The 18,501-nt window shown below is 50.5% G+C and overlaps 1 protein-coding gene and 1 pseudogene across 1 annotated transcript; both read left to right on the top strand.

Moving 5' to 3' along the window:
- The first annotated feature begins 830 nt into the window (after positions 1–830).
- On the top strand, positions 831–2,603 carry GARIN4 (golgi associated RAB2 interactor family member 4). The gene has a single exon (XM_055319038.1). It carries the CDS (start codon positions 831–833, stop codon positions 2,601–2,603), a length of 1,773 nt encoding a protein of 590 aa, XP_055175013.1.
- Positions 2,604–4,010: 1,407 nt separating this feature from the next.
- On the top strand, positions 4,011–16,684 carry LOC129505805 (glyceraldehyde-3-phosphate dehydrogenase-like; annotated as a pseudogene).
- The last annotated feature ends 1,817 nt before the right edge of the window (positions 16,685–18,501 follow it).

Raw genomic sequence — 18,501 nt, 5'->3', positions numbered from 1 at the left:
GCAGGCGCTCAACTGCCGAACCACCCGGGCCGCCCAGCGATGCGGTTTTAAATGTCGTTCTCAATGGCTGTGTTTGCTGTGTTTACCGTGTTTACTGTGATATTATGAAAGGGCAGGCAAAGGGCCAAGGCTGCCAAGTCTAGGTTTGTGGATAAAATGAAACCATGGGTCAAATGTAGCACATCATCTTACATTCCTACAGATTTTGTCCGGTTGCTGAATCTTTTGAATTTGAGGTAGGAAAAAAAAAAATCCCCACACAGTATGTTTCCATTTGAAGAAGTTTTTATTTTGATACCACCTGAGTCCCTGGCAGGGTGGACCTGTCCTCTGTGGGGGTAGTGGGTAGTGGGGCGTTTGTGGGGACGATGGTGGCCCTGCCCTGAGGGGGTGTCTGGGGGATGGGGACAAAGGGGTATGTGACAGTGACAGGTCACAAAGGGCAGCAGAGGATAAATATGGCTGCGCTGGGGCTTAGGCCAAGAGAGTGGTCACTGCCATCTCTCAGGAAGATTAAAAATCCGGAGCAGAGGTGAGGTGGAAAATCCCACCATCCATCTCTACACCCTTGCAGAGATTCAGTCTGAGGTCCAGGCACCCTACAGCATCCCCTCTGCAGTCTTCAGAGCCCCCACCCCGACCCCTGCCATCCCTCTGGGAGGCTCTGAGGCAAAGGGAGAGCCTGTGGGGTGGGGTGGGGTGGAGACACCTGCCGGAGGGCCACCCCTGGGGCACAGGAGCGCTGCTGCAGCCTGTGCGGAGGAGGCTGAGGAACAGGAGATCCAGGGACCCCCCGCCCTTGCCATCACTGCTTGTCACACGAGGTAGTCATGAACACCGAGTCCCTGCTCCCCTACCACACGGCCCAGAGCGGCTCGGGAGTGGGCATGTTCAACACCACCATGGGGAAGCTGCAGCGACAACTGCACAAGGGCGAATACGACATATTCAAGCATGCGCCTATTTTTGAAAGCGACTTTATCCAGATTACCAAGAGGGGAGAAGTCATCGATGTGCACAACCGGGTGAGAATGGTGACGGTGGGCATTGCATCCACCAGCCCGATCCTGCCGCTCCCGGACGTCATGCTGCTGGCCCGGCCGGCCGCGGGCTGCGAGGAGCACGGCGCGCGGGGCCAGGCCGCCAAGGGCAAAGGCCGCAAGGCTGCAAAGGCCTTGGAGCTCACCAGGCTCCTTCCGCTGAAGTTCGTGAGGATCTCCATTCACGACCGTGAGAAACAGCAGCTGCGCCTCAAGTTCGCCACGGGCCGCTCGTGCTACCTGCAGCTGAGCCCACCTCTGGACGGGCGGGAAGACCTCTTCGCCCACTGGGAAAAGCTCATCTACCTCCTGCGGCCACCGGTGGACAGTAACAGCAGCACCTACGCCATCCCGGCGGGGGACATGCTGTGCATGCCCGTGTTTGAGGAAGAGGACGCGAGGAGCGCGGCAGGGGCCGATTTCCAAGGAAAAGGGGATCAGGACCAGGTCAGCATCCGGAGCCTCCACGTGGTCTCCGAGGTGACCGGGGCCACCTCTGCCGCTTTTGCTGGCGGGGAGGGGACCCCTCGGGACGCCCACAAACCCTCCCGGAGCACGCACGCTGCAGAGCTCGCCCTGGGGTCGGCGGCAGGTGCAGCGGCAGGTGCGGCGGCAGGTGCAGCGGCGGCGGCGGGGACAGCAGCGGGGTTCGCGACGGCGGCGGCGGCGGCGGCGGCGGCGGGCACCGCGGCAGGTGCACTGGGCGTGGCCGTCTCCAAGCCTGGGGGCGCCCCCGAACAGCCCGCGGGGCCCGGAGCGGGGAGCAGACCCAGCCTCGCCTTCGCGGGCGCCGCCAGCGCGTCCCCCAAGAGCGCGGCAGCGGCCGTGGCAGGTGCGGCCAAGACCCCGGGCTTCCCTTCGGACTCGTCCACCAGCCTCTCCCCGGAGCCCAGCAACGCCCTGGCGTTCGCCGGGGCGGGAGAGGCGGCGCAGGACGCGGCGGCGGCCCCGCTCCCCCAGGAGCCGGCGGGAAGGGGCCGCGGGGGCCGCAGGGAGCGGAGGGAGCGGCGGGAGAAGGAGCGGGCCCGCCGCGGATCGCGCCGCCGCAGGCCCGCCGACGGCCGCCACAAGGCCTCGGGGGACAAGGCCCCCCGGAAAGCCTCCAGCCGGGCCTCCGCCGGCCACAGGGCCGCGCGCGAGGACAAGGAGCGGGGCCGCCGCAGCCCCGGGGGCGCCCCGCGCGCGCAGCACACGGGCGGCCGCGCCCCCACGGCCACGGAGTCCCGGACCTCGCACAGGTCGGGGCGCAGCGTGTCCACCGCCAGCGCGGGCTCCGCCCCCAAGAGGCTCAGCAGGATCGGCTTGTTCCTGAGGAACGTCAGGGCCAACCTCGCGACGCGCGCCGTGGCCTCCGCGCGCCGCAGAGGCGTGGACGCGCTGGCCAAGACCGCGGAGGGCGGCGGCGTGGAGGCCGTCCTGGAGCCCGCGGAGCGGCCAGGGCCCGGCGTGCGCGGGGCGCGGGACCCAGGACGCCCTGGAGACAGCGACCTTCGGAGCCCCTTTCGGCAGCTGCACCCCACCCCGGAGACCCCATTCCAGCTTTCCTCCCTTCCGTTGAAATAAAAAAATAAAAATAAAATAAACGAAAACATAGGATCTGAGAATGGCATGCTGCGTTCTGCCTGAATCTCTAAGTCCTGCAGCCCAATAGGGGCCTCAACAGGGGGTTCCGTGAGGTCCTGCAGTCCAGTTAGAGCCTCACATGGGTTCTGCGTGAGGTCAGCCGGGCTGCCACCCGAGACCCCAGGGTCTAGTCGAGGGCAGCCCCCACCTCACACCCATGCTCAGAGCCAAAGGGGTGCTGCCTCATCTTGCCCCCAAGGCCTGTGTGGCTTGGTCCTCAGGGCCACGGTTGAGAGTCAGTCTAGGGCCTGGAAAGCTCTGGAAAGCTCTTCTACCTCCACCATTTCTCTGTTTTTATAAACACAGGTCTGGGAGGTCCGCAGACCAAGTAAGAGCAGGTTAGTCAATGGAGGGAAGAGGGGTACCGCAGCATTTCTTGGCAATCAAAACAGGGAGGATTCTCAGACTTAGCAAGTTCTTTCCTTGGTATATATACCTTGGAGAGACGCCTGTTTTAAGACGCTTATAGAATGTTTCAAAACACTGCAAGTGGTCCAAATTACCATCAGCACAATTGATAATAGAATAGAATGTGAATAGAGAGATTGACTATACATTGACAAAGTTATTTGAACTGTTCTTTTTTTCTAAGTATACTTTTTTTAATTTTTATTTATGACAGTCACACAGAGAGAAAGAGAGAGAGAGGGGCAGAGACACAGGCAGAGGGAGAAGCAGGCTCCATGCACCGGGAGCCCGACGTGGGATTCGAGCCCGGGTCTCCAGGATCGCGCCCTGGGCCAAAGGCAGGCGCCAAACCACTGCGCCACCCAGGGATCCCTATTTGAACTGTTCTATAATATTCTATAGTCGTCAATCTCTATGTCAATGTATATCGACATGTATAATGTATGTTATAGAACACTTTAAATGACTTTGTCAAATAACTGTGACAAAGACAAAGGAATAGTAAACACAAAACTCGGGACAATGGTTTTCTCCAGGGTGGAAAGGCAAGACAGGGTCACAAGGTACACACAGGAGATGTGTGTCATAGTGCTTTCACATTACGGCAGAATGGTCCTAGACTTGCTGTGGCAGTTATGATGAAGTTACTGCTTTGGACACACCTTAACCAATGCCTTTTCCTTTAAATTGGGTTCCGGGTTCTTAATCATCTATACCTACAATAAATGGATCTATACCTACAATAAATGGAATTTAACTCATTTGTTTAATATCTCTGTTGTACAGATACAAACACTGGGGCTCAGAAAAGTTAACTTGTTCTTGGCGCCACACAGTAGAACCTTTGCAGAACAGTGATCCGCTTCTTTTTGCAAAGCATTCCCACCCCCTATGTTCCAAAACTCTGCATCAAATGTACTGGATTAAAGGCAAGGAGGGATGGGAGCTGGGAAACTCCTGACAGTGAGCCGCCGTGAGCTGGTTTTTGAATTCAGTGAGCTCACAGCCCTCAGCTGGCCTTATCTCGAGAGTGTCCAGACCACCCTTAAGCAGCATCTGGCTTGGAGTCTTCTATCCCTAGCCTCTGTGTGACCTGAACTACAGACATAAACAGACCTCCTGCCTGGGATTCCAGGGACCAGTCTGGAATCTCCCTATAATCCTCCCACAGACACTAATTAAACTTTGGTATGGAGAAACCATGTAAAAAAGTTTCTGGGGTTCAGAAAACAAATCCTTACACCTCACATGAAGTCACAGCATCCGTGTTGCTTGGACCTTCAGTGTGTGGCTTCTATTGGTAAAGGGAATGGTGGCCATGGGATAGGGCACTGGTGAGGAAGGAAGACAGAGACCCATATACATCCACGACTTCTTCTGGCAAAACAAAGTTTGCAACCCCAGGATGGAGAACTATTGGAGTGAGTCAAATTATTCTTAAAGAATAGAACATGCCAAAGATTAGATACGATACGGATTGGCCCTTGGAGGAAAACAAGTCCAGAATCATTAACCCAGAGTTTCAGAGAGGACTAGGAGCTGCAGGGAGACAAAATTAATGGTTTACTCTTAACCAGCTTTTCCCTGGACTCAAGGTGGGGAAGTTAGAAAAAGATCACATCACATTCCTTTGATCTTCTGATTTCCACACAGGCAAGTGCAGGTAAACACTAGTCTGGAAATAAAGACATCTGCATAGCATTTCGCTGTTTAATAGCACTTAGCCGGTTAAAGTTCTTTAATGTATGTGGCCCCTTCTGATTCTCACAGGTCTCCACTTTGCCGATCAGCAAATGGGAGTTCAGAGCATTTAAGGGACCTGGCCAAGGTGGAGGTGATGGTGCAGGGAAGGATGGGGCGACTCCTTTCACGTATCACCTACTGAGTGCCAGCTCCGTGTCCCACGGGGAGCTACAGGGTGGATGGAAAAAAAAAACTGGAAGGGCTTGGGTAATTATCACAGCTCTGAGGGACAGAGACAAGGAGATACGCCTGTTCAGGGCACGGGATCTGTTCAGAGGAGGGGTTCGGGGGCATGGGAAGGAATCTTGGGTCAGGGAAGGGCTCACAGAGGAATTGGCAGTTTTAAGGATGAACAGGGCTCTGCCGGTAGAGGAAGTATGGGAGCCAAGGGTAAAGGGTGGAGGAGGTGCAGGTAACAGAAAAGAATGTGTGCAAAGTACAAAGACTTGAAATAGCACGATGTGTTGAGCAATTACAGGTATTTCAGTATTGCTGGTTGGAGCGCAAGGGGAGAAGAGGGCCATGAGGCCACAGAATCAGGCAGCTGGATCTTCGGGTACCTGGGGCCCTGTGTGAATGTCCTGGACTTGGGGAGCCAGAGCCATCGAAAGCCAGCGCCTGATGGGAATAAGTTCTCTCTGGCTCCAGGGTGGGCAGCTGGAGACAGGGGATCCCCCAACAAGCCATGGCATTAATCCTGGCCAGACATGAGGAAACCTGATCCTGAGTGGCAGTGGGGAAACACAAGGGGGGGGCAGAGTCAGGAGATGCTGAAAAGATGGAACAGGACAGTTTTCCATCCCACATCTTGAAAGACAGGGAGCTCATTTGTAGGTTCAGCACTCATCTAAAGGAGGTGGAACTGACCAAAGGAGAAGTGTCCTGCCCCCTTGGGGACTGGTGGTCAGTAAAGGGGATGGCAAGTAGAGAGGCTCATGGGAAAGCAGGGATGAGCGTGTTAAGATATAAAACAGCTTCTAGGTGGCTAAGGGGTAAAACATCAGGATAAGGCAGCCAAAGGGAACTGGAGAGGAGAGACTCCCTGAGCGGCTCCTTTCCCACGGAACCCTCCTTCGCTGCGCAGATGACTCGCCCGATAGAGCCCCTTGTGGCCACACCCTGGTACTGCAGGCTATCGCTTGAGGGATGGGAGCCAGGACTGAGGCTGAGTGGCAGTCACCCCTTCCCTTTGTCACACCACAATTAGCCTAATGCCAATCCCAGAGGTGTGAGCTGGTGAGGGAGGGGCCTGAGTAATGTATCCCATCCAGGCTGCTTGGCTCCAAGCCTGTGGCAGGGGAGTGGCAGACTGTGGAGAGGCCACAAGACCAGTGTCCTGGAAGGTTGGGGCTTCCAACTCAAGGGGACAATGAGTGACCATCAAGAATAGGGGTAGGGGGAGTTAACGTCTGGGTCCCTCTGCAGCCTAGAAGTCATTCGAGGAACAATTGTTGAGCACCTACTATGGGCAAGATAGGAAGACATTCATGTACGCACACACACACACACACACACGCACACACACACCAGTAACACAAATCAAAGTGTGGTGGTGGCCTTGGGCAGTGTACAGAAAGAGACATCATGGAGAAGGGAAGATACGAGCAGGGAGATGATGGATAAAGAAAAGGACTTGGGAGTTTGGGGGTGTTGGGAGATATTTCTAGATGACAGACTAGTACAGTGTATCCAGGATGTCATGTGTTTAGGGGATAAGGTGCGGGACAGAGGGAGGTGATGGGAAATGAGTCTGGAAGGGGAGATGACACCATGGCATAGAGGAGAGACTGGGGATGCTGCACAAATCCCTGAACCCCATGATCTTCATTTCTGCAAATGGGACCTTTAATCCAGTGGTGAGGGGTATGTAGAGTTGGATTTTCCTGGAGCAGAGGAGCAAGAGAACTTAACATGTGCTATGGAGGTTCATGTCTTCCCACACTAAGTGGGTGTTTCCCATAAGTGTGCTGAAGTAGTGATACCACTTATCCTGGGGGCGCCTTGAGGACCCAGCCAGTCTGCTTTGCCTTCCGGGAGCCCCATCTGACACCCCAGGATGCTGTCCCAATGTAGCTATTTTCTACATGTGCCACGAGCTGCAAAAGATTGGGAAAGATCTTTCTAGATATGCCCATGTGTGCACACAATACAGCTGGCAGCAAAGAGCCACTGAGAAGCACCTTCCTAGGAGGGCTGGCCTGTTACTGGTCAGTTGCTGCTGACCATGTCACCCCATGGACATTGTCATAGCCCCAGCACCTTGCCATAATGCAATGCACATTGGTTTAAGGAAAGAGAAATTAGAAAGTTTTTCATAAGCTTTTTAAAAAACTAAATTAGTTTTTTTAAAGACCCATCATCCTGTGCTTTGAGAGCATGTCAGGAAGCTCCTGTTTTTAACATTTTAGTGTGAAATATAACATACATACAGAAAACCCCCACATAGCTAGCACCAGTGATGAATCAGAACATTGGAAAAGCCCCCCCTCATGTTCTCTGCCACCCAGGGTAACCATTATCCTAACTTCTGACGTCATAGATTAATTTTGCTTATTTTTCCACTTTAGGTAAGTGGAATCACATTGTATTGACTCTGATTTCTTTCCCTCCACATAACAGTCATGAGATTTGTCTGTGATTTTTCTGACAATAATTCATTCATTCTCGCTGCTATATAGTGTTTCATGACATAAATATACCACAATTTATTTATTCATTCAGCTGTTGGTGGGCGTTTGGGTTATTTCCAGTTTTTTGGCTAATAAGAACAGTGCTGCTATGAACATCCATGTGCAGATCTTTTGGTAAAAATATACACAAATTTCTGTCAGGCATATACTTAGAATTGGAATTGAATATATGCATATGTTCAGTTTTAGATGATATCCCTCAGTGACTGTGCCATTACACACTCCCACCAGGAATGCATGAGAGCTCTGCTTGTCCCACATCCTTGCCAATATTTGATGTTGCTCATCTCTTTCCTTCTAACCAATCTGGTGGATGAAGTGCCTTTTCTCCCTTTCTCATAAAAATATACTTTTTTAAAACATAATATGGTGACCTATAGAAAATGGTAATTTTGTTATAGTGTCCCGAATGGGCAAAGTTAGAAGTTGCCTTCCAAATTAGTTTTGAAATCTCACACATCTCTGCGATCTTAAAAGTCTTGTTCATACATTTTTTAACGGTTTCTCATTTTAAGGAAGCTTATCTTTTTATAAGCCTCTCCTGCCATCCTTTTGCTTTATAACAAACTACCCCAAAACTTTGTGACCTAAAAAAAATGATTATTTTATAGATTCTTCCACATCAGGAATTTGGGCAGGGCTCGACTGGGAGCAGTTTCTTCTGTTCCTCTTGGTTATTGAATGAGGTGGATCAGTAGTCTGGTCCAGGCCAGGGAGTCAAAGAGATCTTCATTCATACATCTAGTACCTTGAGGGAAATGGCCATAAGGTGGGACGCCTCCATGTGGCCCTCTGCATGATGGTCACAGGGAGTCAGACTGGCTTCCCTCAGAGCAAATATCTCAACCTAAACCTAGTGGAAGCTGCTTCTGACTGAACCTCAGAAGGCACCTAGCGTAACTGCTACCACACTCTATTGGTTATAAGTGAGTCATAGGGGCAGCCCAGATTTAAAGGGAGAAAAATTAAGCTCTGCTTCTTAGTAGGGAAATGACAAGACCACGTTGTATAAGGGCATGGGGGTGGTAATAGTATTGTGGCCTTCTTCGGGAACTGCAATGGGCCCCTCAACACCCCCATGCACACAAAGTCAGCCTGGCCAGGACGTACCTGAGGAGCCCTGAAGTAATTGTGGCCACCTCCATCTTTCATGCTTTTCCTCTCCTTAAATCCCTCTCGTGTGTTCTTCCCTTTTTTTACTTTATTTTCTTACTCCCTTCTTTCCCTCCCCCTTTCAGGTCACTAAACACACAAGGACTCCCACTGGACATTTCTTCCTCCACTTTTCCCCATTCCTCCCCACATATCTTCACGTTCTTTGACCCCCAGGGAATAGAGTATTGGGACACCTAGAACCACAGTATGACAGGCCCAGAAGGATCTTGACTAATCCCAGATGCGCTTTACATATGAGGAAGTTAAAGCCTAGCAAGGAGAGGGGCTTTCCCAGGGTCCTCCTTCAAGTAAGCAGCAGAGTTCTCGCTAGCGCAGCACAAAAGCTAGCTCACAGTGGGTCTCAAAGAAGATCAACAACTTTTCCTTCCATTTCTGACTTCCTGGAACTAAAGCCATTTGTTTCTGTTTCACATGCATTGCCTCACCATTACAATGTCCTTTTGGCCTCTAAGTCAAGGAGCGAAACTAATGCTGGCAGGCCTCTGTTGCCAGAGAGGCCTGGCCCAGGCCTGGCCCAGGTCCCAGCCTTCAGAGATGGGTGGGGGTCCTGTGGTTATAGCATGTCAGGATTAGCACAACCAGTCACCCTGAAAGCCAACTGACTGCACCTGGACACGGTTGTTCCTTTCTGATGCGGAAATTCAAGAATCCTCTAAACTTGACTAGCAACTAACAACCGGTGTGGGGCTTTTCTGGGCATCCAGGGGTAGTGACTTTAACTTAAGCTGATGATGATGAAAGGCAGGCTAAGGATAAATCTCACATGACATAAGGCAAGAAGACACAACTCTCTGGCCAGGCCCGAGAGACAGAAATGTTGTTAGGTCAACTCCACTCAGGGGGAGGTGAGGGCCCAGAGGGCAGATCCCACGTGGGGCTACCAGACATCCCATAGCATCAGGCTGGATTCCAAGGGAGAAGAAAACACAGGGGGTTGGCCTGTTGCTCTGGGATCTCGGTAGTAAGGACATGGAGAGTAGCCTGTTAAGAAGACTCTCAGAACTCCTTGTAATCCACCAGCTTGGCGCTTCGGCCACAGGATAGCCGCTGTGCAAATGGGGATAAGTGGAGATTGTGACATGGGTGTGCTGTCAGGGAAGTCACTGTGCGCCAAGCGTGAGAGTCCTGGAGGCAGGCTGTGTCTGTGTTGACAAGAAAGGGTCCACCAATCATTCTTGAATCCAGGCACAGTATGTCTAGAGGATTCCATCCTTCCCTATGGCCTTCCATCCCGTCCTTCCTGCAGCCCTCAGCCTAGCTGACTGACAGGAGGCCCAGGATGAGGAGAGACACCGCTAATGATGCTCAGCCCTGCCTTCCCCACAGAGGCCAGACCAGCAGACCCTCCCCAAGGCCCCTGACTGCCAGTGGTACGGTCCAAACAAGTCACGCAAGGTCTCGTGCCTTTCTTCTTGCTGGGGTCTCTTTCTCCAGCTCGTGTGCACCTTCCTGACAAATAAAGGAGCAATTTCTCTTCCTTCATGAGCAATTCTCATTCCTTCGCCCCTCCTGGAGAGAGAGGCGAAAAGGGAAACCGCATCACTGCCAGTGTCATTTCCCAGCTTGTGGTTGGCCAGAGCCGGCGCCTGGCCCTCATCCACGCGGCCTGCTGCTGTGGCTGCATCAGCTGGAGCTCAAAGCCTACGAGCAGCTGCCACCCCGGGCACAGGGCCAAGAAACTGGGAGCCCACCCCATGTGGGCTGCAGTCTCTTCCCTGCATCTTATTTGGTTGGGGCTGCCATGTATAATGACAGTAGTATCTGCTGAGGGCTTCCTCTCTTGGCAGCCACAGTTCTAAAAACTCTGCAAGGGCTATTGTGTTCGGCTCTACAAAATCAGCATAACTATTCCCATTTTATAGATGAAGGAGCTATGAGGCATGGACGAGTTCAAATCACTTGCCCAAGGCCGGCAGGGGTGGCACCAGGATTAAATCCCAAGGGGTCTCTGCCCTCCTGCCCCCCTCATGCGCTGACTCTGTGGAGGCCGTGGCCTCAGAAGGTATCTGACTCCGCACCGTGGTGAGCGGCCAGCCCACGGCCAGGGGTCAGTCAGTGAACTCCGTGGCTTAGAACACTGGCCACCATGTCAGGTACCCCCCTGGCCCTGGCCCTGAGGGTCCCTCCATTTCCCTCCACTCCTCTGCGACAGAAGCACCTTTCATTCAGGCCCAGGGTGTCTCGGCCACTGGAGGAAGGAGCTGCATACGTGGGCAAAGTGGTTTGTGTCTTCTAGTTCCAACCTGCTGACATCTGTCCTACCCAGAACCACTATAAAATCTGTCATTGGCGCTTTCATGCTGTGACACCTCAGACCATCCCTGGGCAGACCCTGAGCAGACCCACCTTTCTGGGCCCAACAAGAAGGCCTCGTCTAACAGAGAGGAAAGAAATGACCCTCAGGGAATCTGCAGGGCCACACACTCGCTGACTTTGACCATTAACTTCCTAGATAGCAAGGGTCGCCTGGGTGGCTCAGTGGTTGAGCATCTGCCTTCGGCTCAGGTTGTGATCCCGGGATCGAGTCCCACGTTAGGCTCTCTGCAGGGAGCCTGCTTCTCCCTCTGCCTGTGTCTCTGCCTCACTTTCTGCGTCTCTCATGAATGAATAAATAATATCTTAAAAAAAAAACAACACTCCTGGATAACAACTGTCCACTCTCCCTTCTAACTAGCCACACAGTGTTTACCCACCCAGTCTCGCTCCCTCTTACATTTCCCTCTCTCCTTTTCTCCCAGTGGTCTCTCTCAGTCTCCCTAAATCTCCCTTCCTTCCATCTCTACCCCCAACTTCGCTGCTCCCTTCTGACCTTTCCTTAGATCTGAGGGCCCCTCCTCACTAACTCCTGTCCCATCTAACCCCTCACATCTGAGTCATGATGACTCAAAGTCCCTCTCTCAGGCTCCACCACATTAAGAATGAAGCTTCAGTGTCCAGAAAACAGAGGCCCCCCCAACCCCTCCGACGACGGAGTTCTCAGTGAGCCCAGCATGAGGATCTGCAGGTCAAGTGGATGACAGGACCTCTTGCCAGAAGTCAGTGGGGCACAAAAGCTGAAGATCATTTGCATTAATGCTCTGGGTTTCTTTGACTCAGAGTCGCAAACTCCAAAGCATGCTAATTTTATGCAAACAGAATGCAAATGAATATAGAAAGTTATGCGACCCTGAGTTTACTGGAAATCAGAGGCTTCCCTGACGGGAAGACTCACAGAAATTTTGGAATCTACTTCCCAAGAGAAATTTAAAAATAGAGTGGCCTCCAGTTGGGGGTTGGGGAGGGACATAGCTGGAAGTCATTCAGAGGAAGGAACACGGTCTGGGTTTCTGTGTCATTTCTAAGTGACCCAGCAAAAGTCAGAGGAAGAGAAAGCATCTGGCCACCAAGCCTTCCCCCTTTCTCCTCTCTTGGCGCTAAGCTCTGGTTCAGCTCCATGCCCTGCCAAAACCACCCTACAGTGTCCATCTTGGAGAGCAGAGCATCCAGGACATTATGGCATTTTTGGAAATGTGTGTTTTATTTATACCCCACTTCCCATGACAACACTACACTATTCTCTTCTCCCCCTTTGCATTTCCTATATTGACCTTCTACTTGTTCCTCATTGGATATGGCTGGTCAAGTAAACAGAATGTTCTGGAACCTGGCCAGGGAGAGTTAGGAAGTCTGGATTTCATATAAAGAACATCTCAGAGGATAGCTCCTGAGGTCAATCCAGGCATGAAGCCTTAGGCGCCTCATTTCCCGGAGGAGAGAGGAAAGGACCACTCTGAGAAAGGACAGAGAAGAAGGTGGCCCCAGAAGCAACAGCCCATTCTTCGGACCCTAAACTGAGATGTTCTGACTAACCTCAAAAGGGAGTAGCTGGCCTTTTCTTAAATATTTCAAGAGAAGGGGAGATTTTTCCAAAATATTTCCCAGAGTCTACTAAGTTTCATCAGAGTATTTTTTCCTATATTAACAAAAATGTCTGGTGTTGTCCTGGCAGTCATTTTCTTCTGGTTCTTTTTTCCAGTTCAAGAGCTCTTGACAGAACCTTCTACTGCTCATTAGTATCCATATTCTCCTTTTCCTTCTAGGCAGGTGTTCACCTACATTTCCCGGCATTCCTATTATTATAGACTGGCCATGTGACTGAGTTCTGGCCAATGAAATAGAGACAGAGATTATTTTTGCCATTTCCAGGCCTGGCCCATCAAAATCTTGCAGAAGGTCCTTCATCTGCTTTCCCATCACTATCTGGACAACCCAGGGCACCACAAAGCCACATGATTAAGATGGAAAGAACTTGGTCCCTGAATGACTCCATGGAGCAGATCACCCTTCACCCTGCCCTTTGCCACCTGCCCTGGACTTTGACTTGGATGCACATATCTTCACTGTTTTATCCACTGAGATTTTAGCTTATCCGGACTAACCATATGGTGAAGGCAAGATCTGAAACCAAGTCATCAAACTCCAAAGACCATCCTCTCTCGTTAAGCTATATTGCTACACAATACAGCAGAAGTATAAAAGTCGAGCTACAAAATATTGTCTGATCTCACAGCTCCCCTCTCTCCCTCCGTGCTTCTCCCACAACCAAAAACTAGAATCCTAAAGATTTTAGAAGAAATCGAGTAAACAAAAACATAAAATCAAGGAAGCAATCCACAAATATTTGTTGACTGCATACTACCTTCTGAGCATACACAAAGCTACTTTTGTTGCTATATGTCTGGAGAAACCTTTTTTTATCATTCATGCCAAGAAAGGTTCTTCCTCTACCCCTGAGGCTTCATTTCATGGTTGTAGAGTTATGGATTTGGAGGACATGGAGTACAGTCATGGTCCTACAAAAGCATGCAAAAGCCATCATCATGATTTGCAGCTCACCACCGAATCCTGTCATCCCTACCCCAGCCAATGAGAGTTGAGTCAGTGAACAAGGACCAACCACACTATGATCACGGCAAGAAGAAATGTATATAATCAATCAACCTCTCTAGCAGAGTAGCAGCTGGCCACCAACACTCACGTGGACCAATGCTCCTGGGACATTTGGAGTCGGTGAACCTTGTCCCACCAACAAGCACTGCCAGATGTCAGAACCCTGCTGCCTGCCAGTCCAGCCAGGGCTTCCACCCAAGATTTTCCGAGTTCACATAGGGTCCCAGTATCAGGCATCTGTTAGCTGCTTGAGAGCCTTGAAGTCACAGCCTCTGCCTTTTGATCTCCCAGATAAGATAGGGTGGAGGTGGACGATAGGGTGGGAGGCAGGTAGGGTCCTATTCTTTTTATTTTGAGAAAATATTTTTTTTAAATTTATTCAAGAGAGAAGGAGAGAGCAAGCTGGAGGAGGAAGAGGGATAAGCCGACTCCAAACTGAGCACAGAGCCTGACACAGGGTTCAATTTCACAACCCTGAGATCGTGACCCGAGCCGAAATCAAAAGTCAGACTCTTAACTAACTGAGCCACCCAGGTGCCCCCATCCTATTCTTTTTAGCAATGTGATTCTTATCCTTGATTCTCCCTCTCGCTTAATGAGCTGTTTGGGGAAAGTCTGATTTTTATACTTGGGAAGAAGAAGAATAGAAATTTTCAACTGAGACAATTTTCATCTAAAATACATTATTTTACTCAAGTTTCATATTTTACAGATGTGCAAATCGAGATTCAGAGAAGCTTAGTCATGGTCCCTGACCACAGCGGCAAAAGTTAGATTTGAACCCAGCTTTGTCTGATTTCAAAGGCCTTGCTGGTTGCACTAGGCCAGTGTTTCTTAAACTGGGCTGCTCTTGAGAATCACCAAGAGAGTAGTTAAAAATACAGATTCCCAGTCCTGACCGCAGGCTTCTGATATCCCTCTCCAGGGGCAGGGCTCAGCAATCCTTGTTTTCACTCAGCCCAGGGGCAGATAAAGATGAGCCAAACTGGGGCTATGCCCGACTGTGCCTTGCAGTGGGAAAGACCAGAGGCTAAGTTGAGTGGGGACGCTGAGAGAATGAACGGGGAAGAGAATGGAAGGGGCCTTCTGTGCTGCTGCCCAAGGCTGGCCCTGCCCAAACACTGGCGCCTGTCACTTAGTAGTTGAGATCCTGACATTGGGCTTGGAGGACAATTAATGACATCAAGAAAAGGCCTTTCCAGTCAGCTGTTTTCCTTACATCTCTACTGTGGAAAAGGAATATCGTGCCTGTGGAATTCAGCTGCAAAGAATCATCTCCAGATCTATTTTTAATAGATCTCCAGATATGGAGAAAAGCCTGTCAAGGTTCAGAATGTGCTCATCATTTTCCTGATTCAGGAAAACCGCCTTGATTTAGTGCTCATTGCTCGTAAGCCTGCGCTCACAGACAAACTGGCTGAGTGTGAGGTATGCGGGCAGTCGGGGAGCTTCAGCTGGAGACTGTGTCACAGAGGAATCCAGATGGCAGGAGGGCGGGCTCCCCTTCTCTCACTCTCTGGTTGTGCCCAAAGTTCAGAGCTGCCTCAGGCCTGGAGGTCTGAGCACCTCTCCCAGAGCTCCTGGTGGGAGACTCGGTGATGGTCCCTCAGGAGGCTATTTAGTGGCCTGATAATCTGAGGGAAGAAGTGGTTTTAAAGATGGTTTGGCGAACAAGGGGTGGTAGAAAAAGGAGGTGGGCAGGGGGTGGGGGTGACTGGGTGACGGGCACTGAGGGGAGCACTTGATGATGAGCACTGGGTGTTATTCTATATGTTGGCAAATTGAACACCAATAAAAAATAAATTTAAAAAAAAGAAGGTACATCTGAAAAAAAAAAAAAGATGATTTAGCTTTCTGCTCCTCCCCATTGGACATTTTCTGGTGCAGTGCCAGCCATGTCCTGGAGACACGACGGTGAAGGTCAGAGTAAATGGATTTGACCATATTGGGCACCTGGTCATCAGGGCTGCTTTTAACTTTGGCAAAGTAGATTTTTTTTAAGATTCTATTTATTTATTCATCATAGTCACAGAGAGAGAGAGAGAGGCAGAGACACAGGCAGAGGGAGAAGCAGGCTCCATGCAGGGAGCCCTACGCGGGATTCGATCCCGGGTCTCCAGGATCGCGCTCTGGGCCAAAGGCAGGCGCCAAACCGCTGCGCCACCCAGGGATCCCTGGCAAAGTAGATATTGTCACCATCAATGATCTTTCATTGACCTCAGTGACATGGTCTACATGTTCTAGTATGATTCTACCCACAGCAAATTCAATAGCACAGTCAAGGTAGAGAACAGGAAACTTGTCATATGTGGAAAGCCCTTCTACATCTCCTAGGAGCAAAATCCCAAAATGAGGTGATGCTGACGCTGAGTGTGTTGTGGAGTCCACTGGGGTCTTCACTATGGAGAAAGCTGGGGCTCACTTGAAGGGTGGGGCCACAGGAGTCATCATCTCTGCCCCTTTTGTTGATGCCCCCCTGTTTGTGATGCGTGTGAACCATGAGAAAAATGACAACTCCCTCAAGATTGTTGGCAATACCTCTTGTACCAACAACTGCTTGGCTCCTCTGGCCAAGGTCATTCATGACAACTTCAGCATCGTGGAGAGAATCATGACCACAGTCCATGCGATCGTTGCCACCCAGAAGACCATGGATGGCCCCCCTCTGGGGAGCTGTGGTGTGATGGCCAAGGGGCTGCCCAGAACATCATCCCTGCTTCTACTGGCACCACCAAGGATGTAGGCAAAATCATCCCTGAGCTGAATGGGAAGCTCACTGGCACAGCCTTCTGTGTCTCCATCTCCAACATGTCAGTCTCCTGCCACCTGGAGAAAGCTGCCAAATATGATGACATCAAGAAGGTGATGAAGTAGGCATTGGAGGACCCCCTCAAGAGTATTCTAATCTACACTGAAGACCAGGTTGTCTCCTGTGACTTTAACAGTGATATCCACCCTCCCACCTTTGATACTGTGTCTGGCATTGCCTTCAATGGCCATTTTGTCAAGCTCATTTCCTGGTATGACAATGAATTTGGCTATAGCAACTGGGTCCACATGGCCTCCAAGGAGTAACAGGCAGCCCCAGTGAAAGAAAGAGGAAGAGAAAGGCCCTCGGCTGCTGGGAAGTCCTTGCTCCAATTCATCCGCAACACACTGAGACTCTCCCAACCTCTACGGTCTCATCCCAGATCCCCTGAAGAAGGGGAGGGACATGGGGAGCCCTACCTTGTCATGTATCATCAATGAAGTATACTGTACCCAACAACAAAAACAAAAATTGATTAAAAATGCACTGATTGTATTTGTATACTCAAGTTCTCAAGTTGGAAGTTCAACCAATAAGAGAATGTTTCATTTTAAATAATGTGATAACCACCATTGTTGACTTTCTTTGCCAATGTTGAGTGTGCACCAAGAGAAAGGGCTGAAGTATTTAAAATGTCTAAATTGTCTAAATGCAGGAAAGGATGTTTGACATGCCTTAACTTGATGCATCTCTCTTTTTTTATTTTTTTTTTGTTTTTAATTTATTTATGATAGCCACAGAGAGAGAGAGAGAGAGAGAGGCAGAGGGAGAGGGAGAAGCAGGCTCCATGCACCGGGAGCCCGATATGGGATTCGATCCCGGGTCTCCAGGATCGCGCCCTGAGCCAAAGGCAGGCGCCAAACCGCTGCGCCACCCAGGGATCCCGATGCATCTCTTTACTAAGTGTAAGGATGAATCCTACCCTGAAGCCTCCAGCAAAGAGGTCACTTTGTACCAATTAAAATCCAGGCCATCACTTTGACAAACTCTGTGGCTTTGCTGTCTCCGGAGCCAGGCTCACTTGTGCAGCATCAGGATCGAATTTCACTTCAATGTACACGGCAGGAGTCAGCCCTGACTGGGGGCATTGTTCACATGTATGTGCTTGTGCTACGTGCGCACAGGCGAGTACACACATCCACATCACTCACTGGCTGGGAGCTCTCTTGTTCCAACCTTCCCTCCATCCCAGACCTGGATCCCTGTGTTCAGGGATGGTGGGATTGATGTTGCATGAACTTGTGTTTGACTCCTTTTAACTGGAGGTCATGTGGATGACCAGAAGTTGTGCCTCAATATAACTTGCTAAATCCAAGACCACTTGCTTTTCTCAGCCTAACCGATTCAACCAGGTATAATTGGTGCCCATATGGAACCTTTGCTCCCATCGGTATGCTCCCTGGGTGGCCCATTAGAGAAGACTCAAGGGACAAGCAACTGCAGGTATGATCCCTCTCCCCAGTCCAGCTTCCTCACAGATAATGTTCCTTCCACTATTTGTTATTTGTTTTTAACCATATTCTTCTAATTCCTTGAAGGTGTGAATAGCTAACCACACTGCCAACTTGGCTGACACAAATAGGTATTAGTGTTGTAATTAAGTGAAACTTACCCAACAGTTATAAGACTTGCAAAATGATAGGAGGCATATAAGCATTACTTTGCTTCCTGGTAATTAATTCTAGTGGACGTAAATAAGCTCAACCACTGCCTCCCCAAGTACTGTACCTCTCAAGCTGCAGACTTAATAGAAGCTTTTCAAATTCTTAGATATTAGCTGGATTGTCTGGTTTTGTGTTGGCGGGACACCAACCAACATTTCTTTCCTACTGGAGGAGAATCTCCCAGTGTGTAAGGTCTCGGTAGGTGGCTACTTTAGAGACTAAAAAGGCCAGGCACTCCTTGTCTTTGCACCCAGGTGTCCAGGTATCAGCCTGATTCAGTACAATATGTGTGCCAAGACTTCAATGTTGAACAAGTGACACAACGTGCAGAGGCAAGAGAACTCTCTCACAGTGAGGAGGGGTCTGTACCAGGCCATTCTGGCTACAAAGCATTTGTTGTGCTTCCTGCTTCTTTCCTG

The sequence above is a fragment of the Nyctereutes procyonoides genome, unplaced genomic scaffold (genome assembly GCF_905146905.1).
Source record: "Nyctereutes procyonoides isolate TBG_1078 unplaced genomic scaffold, NYPRO_anot_genome, whole genome shotgun sequence".
Lineage (NCBI taxonomy): Eukaryota > Metazoa > Chordata > Mammalia > Carnivora > Canidae > Nyctereutes > Nyctereutes procyonoides.
The sequence above is the reverse complement of the archived record's forward strand: the minus strand, read 5'-3'. Positions and strand labels throughout refer to the sequence as shown.

Excerpts from the sequence above, each read along its gene's own strand:
- GARIN4 (XM_055319038.1), top strand. The coding sequence starts at position 831 with ATGAACACCGAGTCCCTGCTCCCCTACCACACGGCCCAGAGCGGCTCG.